The 19,654-nt window shown below is 35.7% G+C and overlaps 1 protein-coding gene across 1 annotated transcript in view; it reads right to left on the bottom strand.

Annotated features, from left to right (window-relative positions):
- Positions 1–19,170, bottom strand: part of SBF2 (SET binding factor 2) — a gene marked incomplete at its 5' end in the record, with an annotated part of 56,840 nt that extends 37,670 nt beyond the window's left edge. Inside the window, 10 exons of the mRNA XM_017806677.1 lie at positions 4,487–4,683; positions 6,283–6,481; positions 10,274–10,419; positions 11,385–11,560; positions 13,797–13,924; positions 15,093–15,288; positions 15,671–15,744; positions 16,003–16,175; positions 17,416–17,678; positions 19,000–19,170. Coding sequence (XP_017662166.1) covers positions 4,487–4,683; positions 6,283–6,481; positions 10,274–10,419; positions 11,385–11,560; positions 13,797–13,924; positions 15,093–15,288; positions 15,671–15,744; positions 16,003–16,175; positions 17,416–17,678; positions 19,000–19,170 — 1,723 coding nt within the window. The remainder of the gene's footprint in view (positions 1–4,486; positions 4,684–6,282; positions 6,482–10,273; positions 10,420–11,384; positions 11,561–13,796; positions 13,925–15,092; positions 15,289–15,670; positions 15,745–16,002; positions 16,176–17,415; positions 17,679–18,999) is intronic.
- Between the last annotated feature and the right edge of the window lie 484 nt (positions 19,171–19,654).

Raw genomic sequence — 19,654 nt, forward strand, 5'->3', positions numbered from 1 at the left:
TTCCAGAAAAGGAAGGTTACTTACCTGTACCTGGAGGTTCCTTGAGATGCAGTGCCCATTCACCGAAGTTCATGTGTACCAGACACTGGTGTTCATACACTCTGCTGAATTTAGAGACATCAGTGGACACAATCCACATGTCCTTCAGATACCCTATCCCCAGAACCTGATGATTTCAATGGATTACAGAAGAGAGGAAAGAGGATGGACAGGGCATGCACACCTGGATTATACACCTTAAGGGATCTTCAATGTGGAAAAGTAACACTCCCGTTCCCCAGTGACAGTCCACCAGCTGACCAGCAGGTAACTTCAGGAAGTGTCTTCCCACATGTTTGGGTAACTTGTAGGAGGCGGGGGATGCACTGTTGAGAGTACCACAATTCCTTCTCTGAAAACCCCTGAACAATCCTTTACAAGAATGTTGTTTCAGATGACCATAGATCTCAGAAACAGAATCATTCTCCAACTGTTACCAATGTTCCTTAATTTGCTGGAGACATGGAAAAGGACTTTCAGAGAAAGAGAAGTGGCTCCAAAAGACTGGATGAAAGCAAAGCCAGAGAGGAAATAGAGAGTTTAAAAACAGAGGGCAGAGAAACAAAAAGCAAGATAAGAAGGTATGATGCCTTGAGAAAGTGCTGAAGTTAAGCAGACAGTTCACTTAAGACCATCTTAAAACTTAAGAAACCACTACAAAAACACAGAACCAAGGAAAAAAACCCTTGAAAATAAGAAAAATAAAAAAACCACACCCATTATGCCCAGATGCAAGGACTTTAAGGAAGTAAAGGAGATGAAGATCAGGTCTTGTGCCATACTACAATGACAAAAACAGTATCCAGTATCAGTAAGTATCAGTAAGGTTTTTTTCAAATTACTAACAAAATTTTTGGAATTCTTGTTTATTGCAGCCAGCTCTGGACTTACTAAAGGACAAAAATTTCCTAGCTGTTTAAACAGAATTTAGTAGCTTGACCACAAGAGCCAAGATTTAGAATAAGAGATAGAGTCAAAGAATTTGACTGAACACATTTTGACAAGCAAACATGGTAACCTGTAAATCGTGTTCTCCTGTGATGATACAATCATACTCTATGATGGAGACTAATAGACAGTAACCTAATTAGCTGGAGGTGGCAAAGGAAATTTCATGATAGCCCTGTTAAAATTACTGTCTGAATTGAAAGTACAATTAGGAAGTGATTAGATAATGTACATGCTGTTTCTGCCTGACCAAGTGGAAACAGCCTGAAGAGGAACATTATTTTCTCTTCAACTTCTAAGTCTGGAATGATCTCTGGGTCTCCTAGTCCTTGAAATAATGCCACAAAAAGTCAATTTAGGTCTAAATGATTTAGTTAAACGAAAGGAAATGAAATCTCTAAATGAAAGGATGATGTCCGTACCACTTGCACTTACAAAGTTTTCTTTTCTGAAAAGTGTTGCATGTGTTTTAGGAAAAAGATTCAGAAGACAAACAGTCTGACTTATATGAAAGTCTGTCATTGAACTAGGCAGATATCAGAATTAAAGACTGAGAGCAAAAATGTCCTTGTGAAAGACTAGAGATGGAAAATTTGCCCTTTATCCTTACCACCAGTCATCCCATCACACAGGGCTTAACAGCAGTATAAAGAGGTGAAAGACTACAGGTGACTCAAAAGCATGAACCCCCTACTGCACAGGTTAACTGGGTTTTCTATAAAATGACTAATCTTTCAAGTGTTGTATCACGAAGGTCATTACGGCAAAATGGATTTAAGCATTTTCCATTTTCCAGGAAAGAAATGCATTGCTTAGCAATGCACTAAGACTGCCTCTCTGCTAACATGTGCTCTATTATGCCTGGTTGCAGGTTGCTCCTAATACAGTCAATAATCCAGCCTGCATCAAGGTAACTGTTCTCTTGGATAGTGCTACTACATACAAGAAACAGAAATGCTCTTCCTACAGGGCAGCTGACCAAGACGTTGTAATTCAGGTGTAGAATGCTTAGAACAACATCAGAAATTTAGAACTACAATGCTCTGCAATGAAATTCCCAGAAAGGTCAAAGTGTATTTCAGAAACCAACTTTCATGTATCAAAGGAACTTTTCAAAAGACCTGTATACTCTCCATTCCATATTCAAACATCCGTTAATAATCCTTTTAAATACAATTCTGTTGCACACGTAGTTTAGTTCCAGACAGAAATTCAGTGCTGTGCATAATTTCTCTAAAAAGTATGTTCACTTTTTCTTATATAACACATGGATCTCCAACAATGCTTTGAAAACTTAAGCTTAACACGGCACATAACAGGAGATCACAAAAATGTTCATTGAATTCCAGCAGGTCCTCTTTGTTTCTGAGTATCAATCCATCCTAATAAAATCCATCCTAATAAAAATCTACTCCTATGAAATCTCTGCTTAGGAAGGTATGAATCTGTCAGCTTGAATTTAACTTCGGGTTATCGTTGCCCTCTTAACTTGCATCATAATGCATTTTTCAATACAAACTTTCCTTCACTGTGCACAACTCCTACTGAGGCAAATACATGCACCTGTGTATAACTACTTTTGTTCATCAGTTTTGTTTCACCAGGCTTCAACTTCATTTTGAATAAAATAATTATCCTATAAATATATTCAATTTTCCTTGCAGTACATTCCTGAGGAGAGTCTCCATTTTTTTCCACATTTGAAAACAAACTCCAGAAGCAAGTATCTCTGTCAAATATAGTTACTGTCAATCAGTTTACCTACTGCCTAATATTCTGCTGGAAGTGTGGCAATGGCAATATAAAAGACCGTAAAAAAATTTAAAAAGAAATCACCTACAAAAGCAACAAGATCACACACAGGAAACACATTTTATTGGGTCAGGCTTTGAAAATCTTGTTTGGGAAAGCTCTCTTACTCCCAGGCACATAGAAATGATAGCTACTAGAGAAAACATGGAGGTGTTTTTATTTATACAATTTCAAGACTATTCCTGCACATTTTTTTCAATTTATTCTATCGGTACCAGGTTAAAGATGCCTAGCCAGTATTTCAGCTAAGATAAATGGTATTAAATCAGTGTAAGACTAACATTTGAATTGCCATGCTTAAGATTCACACCATAAGCCTCTGGAAGAACTGGTGTAGCCATTAGCTTTGTGCTGCCACATTTCATTAATCCTTTCAACAAAAATTCCATATATAAATTTGAATTCATTACCTTGCTCACCACTCCAACTAAAAAATGCCCCCACAAAACATGGCAGAGGTACACTGAATCAATGCTATAGCAATGAATATTCAGCAGATAATTAGTGATTCACAAATTACTGTTAATAGCCAGTCCAGATGCTGTCTAATGTAACAAGCATTTTTCTAATAGCTCTGAAATCATGAGATTTTAAAGGTGCATTTGATACAGATAAAACACCTCATTATGTCTGATATAAACTGCTCTTTACAAGTAAGAAAAATGTCGTTTTCATAAAGAAACTCTGAAGGAAAAATTCAGAAGGACTATGTAGAAAATATTTTAATCATGTAATCTTCAAACTACTTTTATGTGACTTGCATATAAGTGTACAGTATGCTTGTTACAGGTTTTGAAAAACTCTACAGAATAAACTTCAATAAAGTCAGACCTTTTAATTATGCTTCAGTCAATACTGGGGTGAAACGTAAACATTAAGAGGACAGAGGAATTCCTTTGCTCCCTTAATGAGTTCCTGGACTCAAAACAGAAAAATTATGGCCTAATCCTTGAATAATTTCTAAAAAACTATTGGTTTGATTACAGAAAATACTGACTCTCCTTCTTGGCATGAAATTAACTCTGAAAAAATTATCAGCATATGACATGGAAATCCAGGCAGTCATAATAAGCATCCTAAACACTGCCTGTGAATAATGAAACTCAAATAATGCTCTTTCCAAAATTAATGCTTCCCTAATATTATATTCTGAAAAACTAACTATTCTGATAAATCTTGTGTTGGTCCAGTCTTGATCACACAAAGGAAGAGATTTACTTAATGCAAAGACTCCAACTAGAACCTTTCAAGTCTATGTTTTACAAAAGAAAGAAATTAAACTAGTATTACAATGAAAAACATGAGAAAAATCAAATAGACAATGATATCTTAAAACATTTTATGTAGTCCTCTATTAAAAGGGACATCATACACTCGTTACATAAACCATGTAATGGAAAAAGTTAATTTAAGGGAAACAGGAGAAGTTTGCATTGTACTTAAGAGATATCAGATTTTACTGAAGACTTTTGGTATGTCTGTAATCTCTGTCCAAATTATTCACTGACATTTTTGAACCACTTTCATACCATTCAGGATCTGCTTCTTGACATACAGTAATTAATAATATCAGATAACCACTCATATCCTGAGACTTCTGATTCAATGGAATCACCGATTTCCTCCAGAAACGTAAGTATTTCCACATAAAAGTCCTTGTAGAGAAAGCCTAGCTGCATCAACTCACCTGTAGGATGTGTGTTTTGTGATTTGAAGAGGCCCACAACACTTTTTCCATGAAAGCCCCCAGACCTTAGCAGAAGAGTGCTGTTTTTAGTGTTCTTCCAACAGACCACGGGCAGGCGGTTGTGTCGGTAACAGCGAGCCACTCTCTGCAGGCTGCTGTCCTGGACACACTGGGGGACCACCAGCAGCCCAGGGTAACTGCAGGGACAAGAAGGAGGGAAAAAAAATTGAACAACAATTAAAACTGCTCAACGATGAAAAAAAAAAAACCAAACACCAACACAAAATTACAAGCTGAAAATATATCTTAATGAAAAGACGCCTTACCTGTTGGAATGACTTTTATTTACTAAGTAATTTTTAGTTCAATCCCAGTAAATACCTCGATTTGTAAAGAAAACTGCATTTTAAATAGAACTTGAATTATGAACAAATTGCAAGACTATCACCATTAGTCACTTTCCATTTAAGGTTACATTTTATTTGGCAGTATTTTTCTTCTTAGTGTATCTCTTATCTGCCACTGTAATGAAGCCGTATTTTTAAGCATGACAGAAAACAGAATTTTGAGGCATGCACATGATGCAGTAGTTTTGTTTTGACACTTGTATATGAAATATGAGAATTGAAAGGAAAGAATGTTAGATTGCCTAAAGTATCACAATGAAAACAATAGTTTTTGGTTTATGGCAAAATACATTTAAATTTTACAGTCAGATTCCTTGGAACACTGCTTGAAACTGTTTGTGTACTTTTAAAAACACTACAATACAGGGAGAGATTAGGAAATTCACCGATGTAATACCTTTAAAGGTGGAAATCCCAGCAAGACTGTAGTTGTGTTCACGTTTGTGAAAGAAGGATTCAAGGAATATGAAATATTATTTTCTACCTCCTCAAAAAAAAAAATCAACTTAAGTGCCAATTTCATATGTTAAGAAGAAGCTGAGACACAGGGAATAGTTACTGCTTACTAAACAACTTCATTTCTCTATAATATACACTGTTCCTGTAAATTCAATTCTTTAACATTTGTTGAACTGCACTTGGACAAAATAAATGCACATGACATTTACAGTCAAACATCTTAAAATGCAGTAACCAAACTAATATAGCAGTAGATTAGTATTTATATCCTGAGATTTTTAATCTGCTCAGATATTAGCTACCTTTTAAAAAAGCACCCTGTAGAATATTAAAACCCAGTGGTTTTAGGGGAGGAAAGAGTTGTCTGCATAATGTTCAATGCATAATGAAAATGCATAGATTTAATGCGTTCATCTGCATTGTACTCAGTGGTGATTAAACAAAAACAGTACTTTAGATAAGTCATAAAACAAGAAAGGATCTAGTATTTTTCTTCTGCGTCCTTCTTCCATGAAGAATTGGTGATTCCATTGTCCATAATGAAAGCAATGACTAGTCAAAACTGGCTTTAGAGAATGCAAATGTCTTTTGATATGACTCATGCAGATATGCTTTTGTATTAAAAAGAATGTTTCTGGGCCATGGTAGTAAACTACATCAGCTTTCACAACAAAAAGAGGAGTTAGTGACATTCATGTGCTAAAACAGAGTACGTGACTTTCAGTCCATGACAAACTTTGAAAGTAGATACTTCCATGAATTTAATTTTAACACGTATTTTTTAATTTGAAGAAAATATTTATTTATAATTCTTTCTGAGGCTTGTTTTTTTATTTAGGAACAGAAGAGACTTTAAATGTAAATATATTTATGCAAATATACATATACGTGCCTCTACTTTCAATTCCTTAACTGTGTTGGTAAACTCACCTCCTGCAAAGTGAATACATCCTGTTCAGTGCAGTTATTCTTAAGAATTCTGTTTTTGAGCGAGAAGAGTTACTGCTGATGGTCCCCAGTCCCAAACGCTGGTAGTCTCTGAAACAGGCCTTTTCTACTAATTGCTCCATTGTTGATTTTTCTGATGCTTTCAGGGTCCCGCCTGTGTGCATTTCGCTGTCGTCTGAAACTAAAGGCAAAAATCTTTAGGAGTTTGCGACTGGGGAGGTCAGCAGGTACACAAAAAACAGTGCTACTTTCTTCTAAACAATATATTATTCTGTCTTTCAGTGACAAGTGGCAAGAACTAAGACACACAAACCACAGTTTATAAAATTCATAAACAATAAAATAGTATCTTAGGAAACCTGACTATATCGCACAGTTACCTCCAGCACTTGTGGCTGGCATGGCTGACATCTCTCTTGCTAAAATCTTGGGAAAAGTCATCTCACATATTCATTTGAACCAAAGACAGATAATATTTTTTTGCAAATTTACAAATTCTTTACGAATTCTTTACAAATTCATTACACATTCAAGATAAAAATGGACCACACAATTTTTAAACTATCTTCAAAAGAGGTATGATCTTTTAAAGGCTTGGTTCAACTTAAAAAATGTTTCAGTGTTCTAATTTCACAACAGATGACTGTTGGTTTCTTAATGTCTCTGTTTCAGTGTCAAACAGCAGCTTTCTTCAGCCGTGCACATCAGCTGCACTTCTCAAAGCAGAAAAACCTTCAACTATGAGAGATAAAAAACTGTGTCACAAGTTCAAACTACTCTGAAATTCAAGTCAAGCAAGGTCTTCGTATAAAACCTGCCACCTGCCTGTTAGTGACACTTCTCAGCTATTTCCAAATGCTTCTGAAAGCAGATTCACTGCTCACAGCACGTATCAGTTACTTGCTACCACCTCAAGCATTGAAATATGTGCATATGAGAAGTATTTCTTCAAGAATGATGCCCTGGAAAGTACATAAGGATTTAAATTTAAAACAATACTTTATAACACTGGAAATTAAAATTATTTAAAAAAATAAAATTATGATATAATTAAAATTTTACTGGTAGTAGACAACATTCAGAATTCACAGTAGTACCTATACGATTTTTTTTTTCTGTGCATCTTAGCATAAAAGCTGAATGAGTCATGTTTTTTGCCCTTTCAGCTCATCAAACAAAATCAAAAATTCTCTATTTGATCTGAATAACAGAGTTTAATACTGTGGATATCTCCTCTTTTTCCTGTGTTTTCATATTTGTCATGGTAAGAAAGAAGTTACACAACATTTAAAGTATAAAGTGTACTAATGAGAAACAAATCAGTTTTAGAAATAATTTTATTTTTTGTCATACAGAAACGTGGTATTTAACAGATTTCAATGGAAAACCATAACTGACTCAGGTAAGATGAGGTTGCATTTTTTAAAATACTTTTTTCTAAATGTACTTTTCTCTCATGAAAGGAGGTATACTGGTGATCAGCATTTGCAAAATGCTGTGCATAAAAAGCTAGAGATAAGAGCTCATATCAATGTTCTTAACCTGGAGAGACAACACAATATGTTCAACTCGATTTATTTGATTTTGAAAAGATGAGGCATAAAACCTCTATTTTACTGTTCTTGAGATGTGACTATTTGCAAAAGCAGTTTTTGCAGTCTCTTGTTTTATTGAACACACCAGTATGATCACCTATAGGAAACAGAATTTATTAGTGATTTAGAGATTATAAACTCTGAAAATAAAATGATGAGGAGGAATTGGAGGGAAGTGAGGTGTTCACTGGCAACAAATAATAACTACAGTGTCCAGTTTTGGAAATCACATTGTAAGTTACATGTGGACTAGTTTAAGAAGTCTGAGAAAAGAGCAATGAAGATGATCATAAGCCTATCAAGACAAATAAACAAAGAACTGAAAAAAAGTACTGTGGATATTTAATATCCAGAAAAGAACAGAGAAACATTATAATAGGCTATAAATACATTAAACTGCAATCAGAATGAAGGAATTCATCTCTTCTATATGTATACAGAGGCAGAGTAAGAAACGAAGGCATCAAGTTGCAGCAAGATGATGTTTAGTCCTGAATATCAGAAAGTTGCTTGTTTTTCTCCAGCATTAAGGATGGTTGTATGATCTGCCTAGAGTTGTGAAACCTTCGTCTTTGAAAGCTTCTAAGAAAAAGTTAGGTAAACACCTACAAGGAACAGTTGATGTATGTTGATCTTGCCCTGGGGCAGAGAGATGGACTAGTTGACCTCTTGAAGTTCCTTCCAACCTCATCTTTAACATTTCTTTTTTAAGACAATGCATCACCTGCTGCAGATAGTTCCTGTTTGACTCATTGTTGGTAAAGCTGCATAGTTTCCCATACTTCAGTTTTTGAGACTTGCAAACAAGTCAAAAACAAAGTCAAAAATACAGCAGTCAAAATAAAAGAAATTGCAGTGATTACTTCCTATGGCTATTTGTACTCTGAGGCAAAGAGCCACCACTGTTCTCAGCTGACTATACCTGATGTGCTAGTGCTGCATGGAGAGAAAAGCAAACTGTTAGCCCTTGGTCACCTTACACATTCCCAGCCAAAACATCTGTAGAACAGCAGGCCTGGAGACTCACCATAACTTATATTTTATATTTTTGTTAGGGGAGGAAAAAAGTGACTATTCACTAATGTTTATATAACACCTGGGTTCATGGAAGAACACAGTTGTTTTGAGTATCAGCAATGCAAAACCTTAAAATTTCTTCATCATCAAGGGCAGTATGTCTACACAGGTATGACTGTGCTTTGTGTCTCTGGGTGAAGGACACAAAATCACCCCCAAATCACCCAAGTACAGCCTGCAGAATTGCTTCTGATCCAAAGAATCTGCAACATCAGAATACGTGCTAACTCAGCCCTTAAGGAAAATGCTGGAAATTCAATTAAGAAAGTAATTTTTCAGCACTGTAAAGACATTCTGTATTTTCTAAATCTTATTTTTTGCCTTTTTCTCACCACTTTATCTGGAATGAAAGAAGAGAATCAATATTTGTCAGCTCAACTGCAATGGCTTTCTTCCATTTTGAGAGATCAGAGACAGTGCTTTAGTCCTGCTTTGGACAACTTTCACACATCTGCTCATAAGTCACATAAGTTGCCTTGCTCAATGACCAAATATTCAAAAAGAAAATTTGGCTTGTTTGATGTTTTGAAGAAATTATCAGTGTTTGATAAACACTTAATTATCTGAGATGCTTATGTTTTTTAAAAAAGAAAGAATGGTATGACAAAACACCACCTGTTTATGTACAGGAGAATCTGGTTCCCTCTAGTGGTTTATTATAAATTAGCAGTGGTCCATCCAGATAAGGATATATTGACAGCAGCACACGGAAAGAATAGAACATTTTTGGAGAAAGACAAACTCCACACCATCACACAAACAGGACAAAGTGCCCAAATCCCCTTCTACCTCTGCCCCAAATCCTTCCACCCAAAATTTTGGAAAGTGGTATATTCAGTAGTAATGACTTCTGCTGCTTTCAGAAATCATTTGTCAGTTCCACATCCACAAAAGCCTCCAATAATGTTTGCTCATTCTTGCATCTCACCAGTTACTGCCTTCTCATTGTAGACTAATTGCAGATGCTTAAAGATAAATGGAGGCTACAGCATGCTTCTGTGCTGTTTCATCTATGCTAGTATGATGTAAAAAAATGATCTAAAAGATACTATATTTAAATAGTTTGATAATAAAAAATAATCTCATACTTCACCATACCACTGAATTAAGTCAACTTCCTCTTCTGCCTCATCATGGCAAAAGAAAACACTCACTAAATGTACAGATTTGAAACCCTTCCCTTTCCTGTCTAGGAAGACTCTTCGATTTCATTTTGAAAACATTTCTTATTCAGCAGACCGGAAAGGAGGCATAATAGGATAGACTTATTAACCAACATGGAAAAAATATTTTACTATTACCAGAGATATCATCATCTTCATTCCAGCCCGGGCGATTCCCTCTTTCTTCCACGATTGTGCCTGTCTTCTTCTTTAATAAATACTGGCGTCCAATTGTCATCTTCCCGGCACGCTTTGCTCCTTTCACAATGCTTTTTGAGAAGGTACTACAAATTCAAAGCAAGAAGAATATTTAGAAAGATGCATATGATTCTCCCTAATAGCACTTACAGATTTCTATGATGAACACAAATAAAATGTTTTTGATACTTTTTCACTTAATACGAAGTCAGTAATTATAAACTTTAGAAAAATTACTTCCTATATTAATTTTTAAACACAAATTTTATTACTTTGAGATAAATTTGTGTCTATAATGTCTAATGGCAATGAATAAGCAGATATCATCTTTCTTTAGATATTTTTATTTTGCAAGCAATGTGATAAATCTAGAAAGTTGACAAAGTAAAGGCAGGAAGGACAGAAATTACCTTTAACTTTTAGGACTTCATGACTACCTTGGGATTCTACTTTTCTGTGTCAACAATGCAATAATCAACAGAGAATCACAGGAGCTATCACTCTGGAATAGACTAATGATGCTGCTGGTCCAGTAAAATTAATGTATAATTTAAAACTTAAAAGTAGACCTAAAGCTCAAACTCTAAATTAAAAACCACTAGAGCAAATGCACAGGGTAAAATTAATTCTAATCCAGATTAGGTTGTTAACCTATAATACACTATGAATCTTGTTTCCATGTTGGCACAGGTTGCACAGCTCAAGATGCTACTTATATTTTCAAATATACTTATATTTTCAAATATACTTATATTTTCAAAATACTTATATTTTCAAAATATAAGTATGTTTCAAAATGTAATAAGGTGCCTGTCCAAACCTACTGCATCAAGAAATTTAGATAAATAATATAATTTCCATATCAAGTAAACATCTGTATCATACTAATCTACATCTTGTTCAGGAAATATAAAGAGATGCAGAATAGCAATCACTTATTCTGACATTTCTGAAAAGTGATCTACATTTGTGCAAAGCCCTCAGACAGTTCAATGTGTTTGACTAATACGAAACAAGAACATCAGCAATAAAAGAAGAAGAAAGTCTATACCGGAATGAAGTGTTCTTTTCTTTCTGTTTTGGTAAAATTATCTGTGGTGCTGTTTGCCCAGCTGCGAATGCAAAAGTGCTGAAGATGGACTGGGGGTAACGGAACTTCATTAACTGTTTCTTAAATATTTCCACCACTTCGGGACTTACTTCTTCATCAAATGCTACTTTAATTAACTGCATATTAAAGACATGACATGTTAGAAACTGAAAAAAAAAAATAAATTACAGAATTACGGAAATTAAAAGATTCTAAAATTCATTAGCAAAATTTTCATACTTATGCAGTATTATGCCTATCAGAAAATACAAATATATTTACATACATCTTATTTATTTTGAGGGATATGACAAATTTTAATAATTTTTTATTTACATTTTAAATTTATGCCCTAATACTAAGGTATTTTCACTAAGAAGCATCTGGAATTCTCATAATATCAAACACAAAATATTTTGGTAAATCCACGTAGTAGTGCTGGCACTAAGATGTCTGCAACAGTTCAAATACTGGTCACATGGGACAGCTTAGCTTGGAAATATTCTCCCAGCTCTGCCCCTATACTGGGAACTAAGGTTGGTAACGCACTTCAAAGACTCTCACCAAGGCAATGATTTCAGCATTCATATGTCATAACCATTGTATTTCTATTACTTTGATAGTCCAAGTTTTGCCTCACCTTGCAAACTATAGAAAACTGCTCATAACAAAATTGTGATCATGAAATCTGGTCCTTAAAAAGGAAATAGCCTTGTGCTATTCAATGCTGATCCCTCCACTTGACTAAAAATGCTTTTTTGAAAAGTTTGGGGAGAAAAGGAAATCCCATCCAATCATCCTCATCCAAAAGGAAGACAGTCAACAATTCAGGGAAAAAGAAAAAGAGACAGAAAGTACAGAATCCATAAAAAGGCCCAAAAGAACTTCAAGAATGTGGAAAAAGCAAACAAAGAAATATCCTAGAGCTTTACTTTCGAGCGCATACCTAGACCCCTTTTGAATGTCTTTTGCTTGCCATCTAGAAGGTGGATTTCATCCTTGCTTTTCTAATTCTACTTGTTTTGTAAATACTTTCCAAATGACTAATAACTTTGTTGTTCTAGGACCTCCTTGAAAGGAGCTCTTCACTCTTTCGGAGTAATGCTGATCTGAAGTTTTAAAGAGATTAAATAGCATAACTGTGCACAAAACCATCTGAAAAATCATTAGTAATAAACAAAGAGGAGGGGCTATTTCATACTGCACTGAACTCTGGCTGTTACATAGGGAACGGAGAGTAAACTGTTTGCTGATTGTTTTTGTTCTCCTAACCTAATACAAAACTATGCTAAACAAAAGCAAAGATGATGTTTGACCTGAATCCAGCAATAAAAACACTGTGTCTGTATTTATCACATCGTTGAAGCATGCTAACTATTCTGGTAAAAAGATTCCTGGAAAATAAGAGTCCTCTCACAAGTCCGCAAGAACAACCCTTTTTTGCTTATTTTACTCACTTTTATTCCTAATCTTATGCTCTTGAAGAGGATATTGAAGGATGATTAGCTAAATAATGTCGGTTACTGTAAGGAATTAGTAAAACGCTGATGATCTAGGTTAACGTTTTCAAATGTTAAGAGTTATTGTTCTCAATGAAAATATACTTCTGCAGTCAGTCAATCCAACAAAGTATTTCATATCTTAAGTACTTCATTCTACTTTCAGTCCATGATATAAAATTCTTTGCTTTCAACTTTCAATCTCTTATGGTTTGACCACAGCTAATATCATTATCAAAGGGAAGAATTCAGGGAAGACTTTAGGATTCCTAATTCTTAGAAGTCCATCTCTGTCAATTGCCCTGCAGTACATGCTTCTGTTGAATGCACCAAGGGGGATCCTACAGATGGAAAAATTCCAGGATCTGTGCCAGTCATGTAGAGACTCACTGGTTCTGGCCAGTGGTGGCTACTCTAAAGATTCCTGGACGTGCAGCTTCCATGTGCAATATACCATGACTTTCTGTCATGGATTTTAACAGAAAGCTGGTAAAGTGTCAAGTGTCAATAAGAAAGCAATATTTATAGCTTTTCCATATTCATTCCATGTAGCTGGAGGAGAGAGAAAGCATGTTTCCATTGGTCTGCCTAGGCCTCTACTTACATGAAGATATTTTGGATCCAAAGCAGCCCCTTACTGGATCCAAAACAGACAGGTGAGGAAAGCAGTGAAAGAAATCCAACATGAAAATGGTAACCCTCTGTAAATATCAACTGGGTCAAGAAAGGCCAGGGTTTCTATGAGGACTGCATTCTCTGTCGACTTTGCAGGGCAGAAAGCTGGACTCTTCACAAACAGCAGGACAAAGAGCTGCTCGTAAGTGTATTGAGCTGACTGTGCAGTCACACAAATTTTTGAAAAACTTCCTTTTACCTGAAAGGTAGCTGAACTGATCTGCAGTCCTTCCTGCATACTCTGCTGCAGCTGGTTCTGGATACTGATCTTCTTCTCCTTCGTAACAGATGCAATAGGAAAGCTCCGGATCACTGTCTGCTCTCCAACTGAGGACCACAACACACAGACACTTGTTAGATCACAGAGTCAGATCTGCTTCAGTCACACTGTCATTTGAATAGATAGGAATGAGTAAGTACAAAGCAACATGAACGTAATGGGCGAGAATAAATTTCAGGCAAAATACCTGAAAAGGTGGTTAATTTCTAAAGCATTATTTGTAATGTGAATTTCTGCTTAATTTCAGCTGGGATAATTAGAAAAAATAGACTCCTTCCTTCTTAGTCTTTCTACATGATGGAAGTGCACCCCAAAAACTGGGTTGGTAGGGGGTAAAGAAACAATTTCAAGCTTATTCAAATTTCATATTGTATCATCCAACTTATGAACAAGAAATCGTATACATTGATTTCTTTACATACGATCACAAACTTTCCCCAACAAATTTATACTTTTGAATGGCAATCTGCTTAGAAATGGCAGATGTCAAAACATGAAAATTTATCATTTAGAAGAGCTATTTCCATTACAAATTAAAAAAATACTGCATTTACAAGCAATAATTTTAGGTAGACTACTAACACAGGAATATTTTTTCTTTAACTTGCTTCCAATGTCTGAAAAAAAAATTTTATGGAAACCTAAGAGTAGTGGAAGCTGCAGATCTCACATGGATTTTATGTTCTCTCTTAGTGGTGAAGAAGGTTACAAACACTGCTGTGCAAAGCAGCAATATTAAACCAAACTTACAGGTGAAACAGAGATATAAAGATACCAAGCATTTTGTCCATTCTAAAGTCTATGAAAATTACTAAAGTATGATCAGGAATGTTCCTGTTTTCTGTCTCCAATTTTAGGTAGTCCATAAAAGCCCATGGTGCCATGTGACAGCTACTGAAGTTTCCTTTAAGACATGTATATATGATTTCATATTACATAAATGACTGAAGACAGAACCCTAAATATCTACCAATACACAGGAATAAACAAACCTTTAGCATCTGAAGAAGTAAGCTGCAGTTAAGTGCAAAATCAAAATCAATCATATTCAGTGATAAAAGCCTGTATTAAGAGATTATTTTTATGTAACAAACATGAAAAATTATACTGTGAGGTATGTGCATTTTCATGTTGATACTTGAATACGTGGACAGGTCAGCTCAAAATCCTGCCTATCCTGAAGGATCACAATTATAACTGTTTGGATTTTCTTACCCAGCTGATCATGAGGAGTGCCTTTAAATATAATTCTGTAAGTGGTAAGGAACAAAGCTCCTTCAGCAGGGAGGATATGAGGACCTCCAAGCAGTCCTCCTGTTGCTTCCTCTCTGCCATCAGGATCCAGCAGCACACGGAGACCTTCACAAACAAATTCCTCTCCTGGCAGTAAAGTTGGTCGTAGAATTTTGGGCTGATGAAAATAAATGAAATGTGTAAGTGTAATGGCAATATCAGTGTCATACCTCAGTCTAGTTACAATATTTGGTTTTAAAAGCTTCAAAACAAAATTATTATGAGACTGAGTCCAAAGAAGGGAGATGGAGTTTGGACTCAACTAAGAGAAATGGGTCTCAAAAAGCAGTGGGCATGCAATGGCTTGTTTATGATCAGAGGTTTGGCTCTAGTAGTTTCATATTTCATGAGACCAAAGCCAAGCACTTTATTTATCACTGCTGGAAATTTTCTTCTAATGTTTTGATGTTTCCTCCTAACATTATGAGAGGAAAAAAAGATTACTAAATTGCATGATTCTAATACTTGTAAGGAATACAAATATGTTTCATAATACTTGCCTTCTGTATTGGTGGAAGCCGCCTACTCTCACGATGGACAGCCTCCAGAGTCTCTATGTGCATTGCTACAATGCCTGGAAAGCAGTAATACCATAAGTGAAGTCTCACACAATGTGAAAAAGAAAGCTGTAATCTAATTAAAACTCTTGATACTCTGAAATTTTTAAATTTAAACATCAAGGGAATGATTATCTAAAATTCAACAGCAATTACAGCCTGGAAAAGAAATCTAACCTTCTGATACAACTGAAAGTAATTGAAACTAAAATGTGCATTTGTCTCACTAGGAAAAAAAAAAAGAGTACAAACCACCTTTTTGTCACAATTCCTACCTGGTATCATGCAATGCAGCCCCTTGATGTGATCCTGGGTAACTCCACTTTCTGTGCAGACCTTGTCAATAAATCTGGTGATGAAGCGCACAACTGCATTGGCAACGTCGTTGTTCTCCGAGTCCTCAAATCCACTCTCAGTGTCATAACTCTCTGCAACACTGCCTGCAATACTACAGGCATAAATAAAAGCAATGTCAAGTGTGAAAAATTCAGCTGTTCATGCACATATGATACCTGGTTAGACAAAGACAAGCTGTGGGGTTTTTCCTCTAGTTACAATTCACAAACCTTGCTAAAAGCGTATGGTGGTACCACAGGTACATTGTACCTGCATTAACACTGTCAAAACTTCATGGATGATGACAGAGGAGCTTTCTCTTCATGAGCCCAGTGCAGAGAGGCCCACAAGAGAAAACAGCTTTTTTGAAGTGAGCTCTATGTCTTCTCTTCATAAAGTCAAGTACAGTATTTACAACCCATGGTAAACAAATATTCAGTTAGATAGAGAAATATACATTAAATGCATATTTTGGTTGCAGAGCAAAGGAATCAAAATCTAAAAAGACCTAAGAAAAGTTTTTTTGTGCATCAGATAAGCGAGCAAGTCAGTGGTAGATGTACTTTGAACACCTAAAAATGCCTCCCATAATATTAAGGGCCAGATTCATAGATTGCAACATACACCACAACCACATACAACTCACAGGCATACTGAGCATGCTTGAGATTAGAGGTGTTTAGTCAGAAGAAATCGGTAACAGCATGGGAAGTTTAGTCCTGATAGCCTTTTACTTGATATCAGGGTTTTCACATGGTGTTCTATGATTTTATCAGGTGGGAATTTTGTACAGATTAGTGATAATAAGACAACAAACAGAGAGGGAGGAAGGTTTGTTATGAAATGTTCTGGATTTGCACGCTAGGAAACATAACTGATGTTATACTCCTCCTGCTTCCTTAGTAATTTAACCTTTGCCATTGTGGTTTAGCCCTCTTGCTTTTTGGGGCCTCAATGCCTTTCCTCCTTGCAGCTGTTGCACAGAAATTGTGATTTTATGGATCATATACAAATGGTTTCTTGATTTTAGGTTCATACACAGGGGTTTTTTTCAAGTTACATAAAAACTAACAGAGTGGTTTTCAGGCTGCTGTTTTCTTTCTCACCATACCCTGTGTTTGTCTTCAACAGCCATACAACTTTTATGTTCCTTTAAATGGTGGTAAATTACTCTAGATTAAGTTCTGTTATTCAAGAGGAATGATATCGGACTTCTGCTCTCCTTAACTAATGAACTTGAAAAGAAGTGAAGGAACTGAAACAATCTGGTATTTAGAATAAGCCCTAAAAGGTAAGACCACTTTGCAAACCGTGCAAAACCCGACTGATGAGCACTGACCTCGCAGACCCACCTGTTTGTGACAATGCTGTTGCTTCCGCTCTCCCAGTCACCAGTGGCTGAAGTTCTCAGCAGCTTGTTCTTACTCGTGTCCAGTGGTACCAGCAGATAGACCATGAGATTGGCAAAATGAATTGCCTGACTGAAAACTGTGCTTTCCTCATTCTGGACTAGCTCCTGCTGTGTCTGTTTATTAAGAGTCGGCCACAATCGCAGCTGCTCAGCAGCCAGGTCCATTGCTGTCTTATCCTGGTCTGGGCTTGCAGAATTCTTCTCCTAGAACGCATACAGAAAGAAATATAAAGACACAGAAGAAATAATAAAGCTGTAACTTAAAGAACATTGGTTAGTCAAAACTTCATTTAATTAATTTCTTAATAAAACTCTTCAGTTATTTAAATGACATAGTCATTTAAAAAGAAAAAGCAAATAACTACACTCAGTAGGGTCTAAGGAGAGTTATGATTATGGGAAATGAGCTTTGAAAGTGGTTTACTGAATTACACAAGTAGCACAATGTAGACAGATCTAAATAACATAATTTCTTTTGAGATCTTTTCTATGTCATACAATGTTCCTTGTTTCTTCAGAGTGGTTTACTGACTTTAATATAGCTCCCCTTCTGAGCTTATCCACTTAGCTCACATATGAACAAGCATAAGTCAGATTGAGAAACAACATGCAGCTCATTGCCTGATTCAGGAGATATTCTCCAAATTCCTAGGATGCTCAGGTGAGAGAAGCTTGTCTATAAATAGTTTCCAGGCCAGCTGAAACATTCATGTTTTAATATGTTGGAGTCCAATTCTAGCATTAGCTTGAAGCAAACTAGGTAGATGGCACACAATCAAACTACAATAAAGGAATCTGGCAGCCGATATTAGTGACCTAATGCCTGATGTTAAATTAATTAAAGACTAGATACCTTGCAAATGCTTTTTCCATACTAAGTTGAGCTAATTTTCCATATAAACATATGTGAGGGTTTAAAGGAGATGCTTCCCCGTAAGTGCTACTGTTCTTCACATCTTTCTTTACATAGTGACAGATTGGAGGAGGTTCCCTGTACACAAACCCATGGTCCTTTTCTCTTTATCCCTGAAATGTCTTTGCAGTTCTTCATTCTGACTAGGTTTCTGGGAACAGCTCTGTCTGTTTTCCTTCCTCTCTTTACAACACTGTATACTGCGGGTAGCATAGACTTTTCAGTCACATAGTTGATACTGATATTTTCATAAAAGAAGAGAGATTACAAGTGGCTCTTTTCTATGTATATGTGCTCCTTAAAAAAACCCATAATCTAATCTTAGCATGCTGCAAGGCATCCCATTATACTACTTTCAGAAAAAATATACACATTAGAGCGTGGAAAATTCTACAAAAGGTCCTTGTTTGAAAAATCGTAAATGCAACATCAGATTATAATGCTTTGCAAATAAATGTACATTTTTATTATTTCTCGTGTTATTGTATGCTGTGTAATACAGGGGAAATGAAAGAAAAATACACAGAATAACTTCGCTCTCTGTAACTCAGGAGACAATTAAAATGTGAATAAAAATACTACTTTAACATTTACTTTAATGTATTTTCCTACCTTTTGTTTTAACTGTACTGCATGGTTGTCATCTTTGGCTGTAAGGTAAAGGGCACGAACTTGATTTTGCACGTTGCTGTAAAAGGTTGTTTCCCAAAACTGTTGGTTAGTCCAGATAGGATGATCTTGTACACAGGTGTAAGCAAACTGACTAACGCCAGGTGCTAATTTCTGAAAGTAAAAAATGTGTAAAGTTAACAAATAAGTCCTATTTTTTAATTTCTTTCAAAGGCTATGACTTGAGTATTGAAATATAAATACATATTTTTTTATATATATACACACATATACATAAAATTAGTTGTATAGACTGAAATATGCCACTGAGTTCTTCCAAAAAACCTCATTTGTTGCAACAGCAGAAGATTAGATAAATTGTTATCTTCAGTGTTATTTACTGTACTCTGTGACCCAAATCCAGCTTCTGAAAGTGTGCTAAATTGGGTATGTTCTTTGAAGTCACAAGGGTCTGGATCACTGTAAGGTCTCAAACAAACCCAGGATTGTTACAGCATTAGTCATTATGAATGAACCATTTTTTTCAAGTAGATCTATTTATTTAGGTTGCACTAGTCTCCCAGTGAGTTGTTTAATATTCTTGATAACAACATACAATGAAAGGAAATTTATTTCAGTGATCTGAATCATGAAGAAT

Source organism: Lepidothrix coronata, unplaced genomic scaffold (assembly GCF_001604755.1).
Source record: "Lepidothrix coronata isolate B3197 unplaced genomic scaffold, Lepidothrix_coronata-1.0 Scaffold1, whole genome shotgun sequence".
NCBI lineage: Eukaryota > Metazoa > Chordata > Aves > Passeriformes > Pipridae > Lepidothrix > Lepidothrix coronata.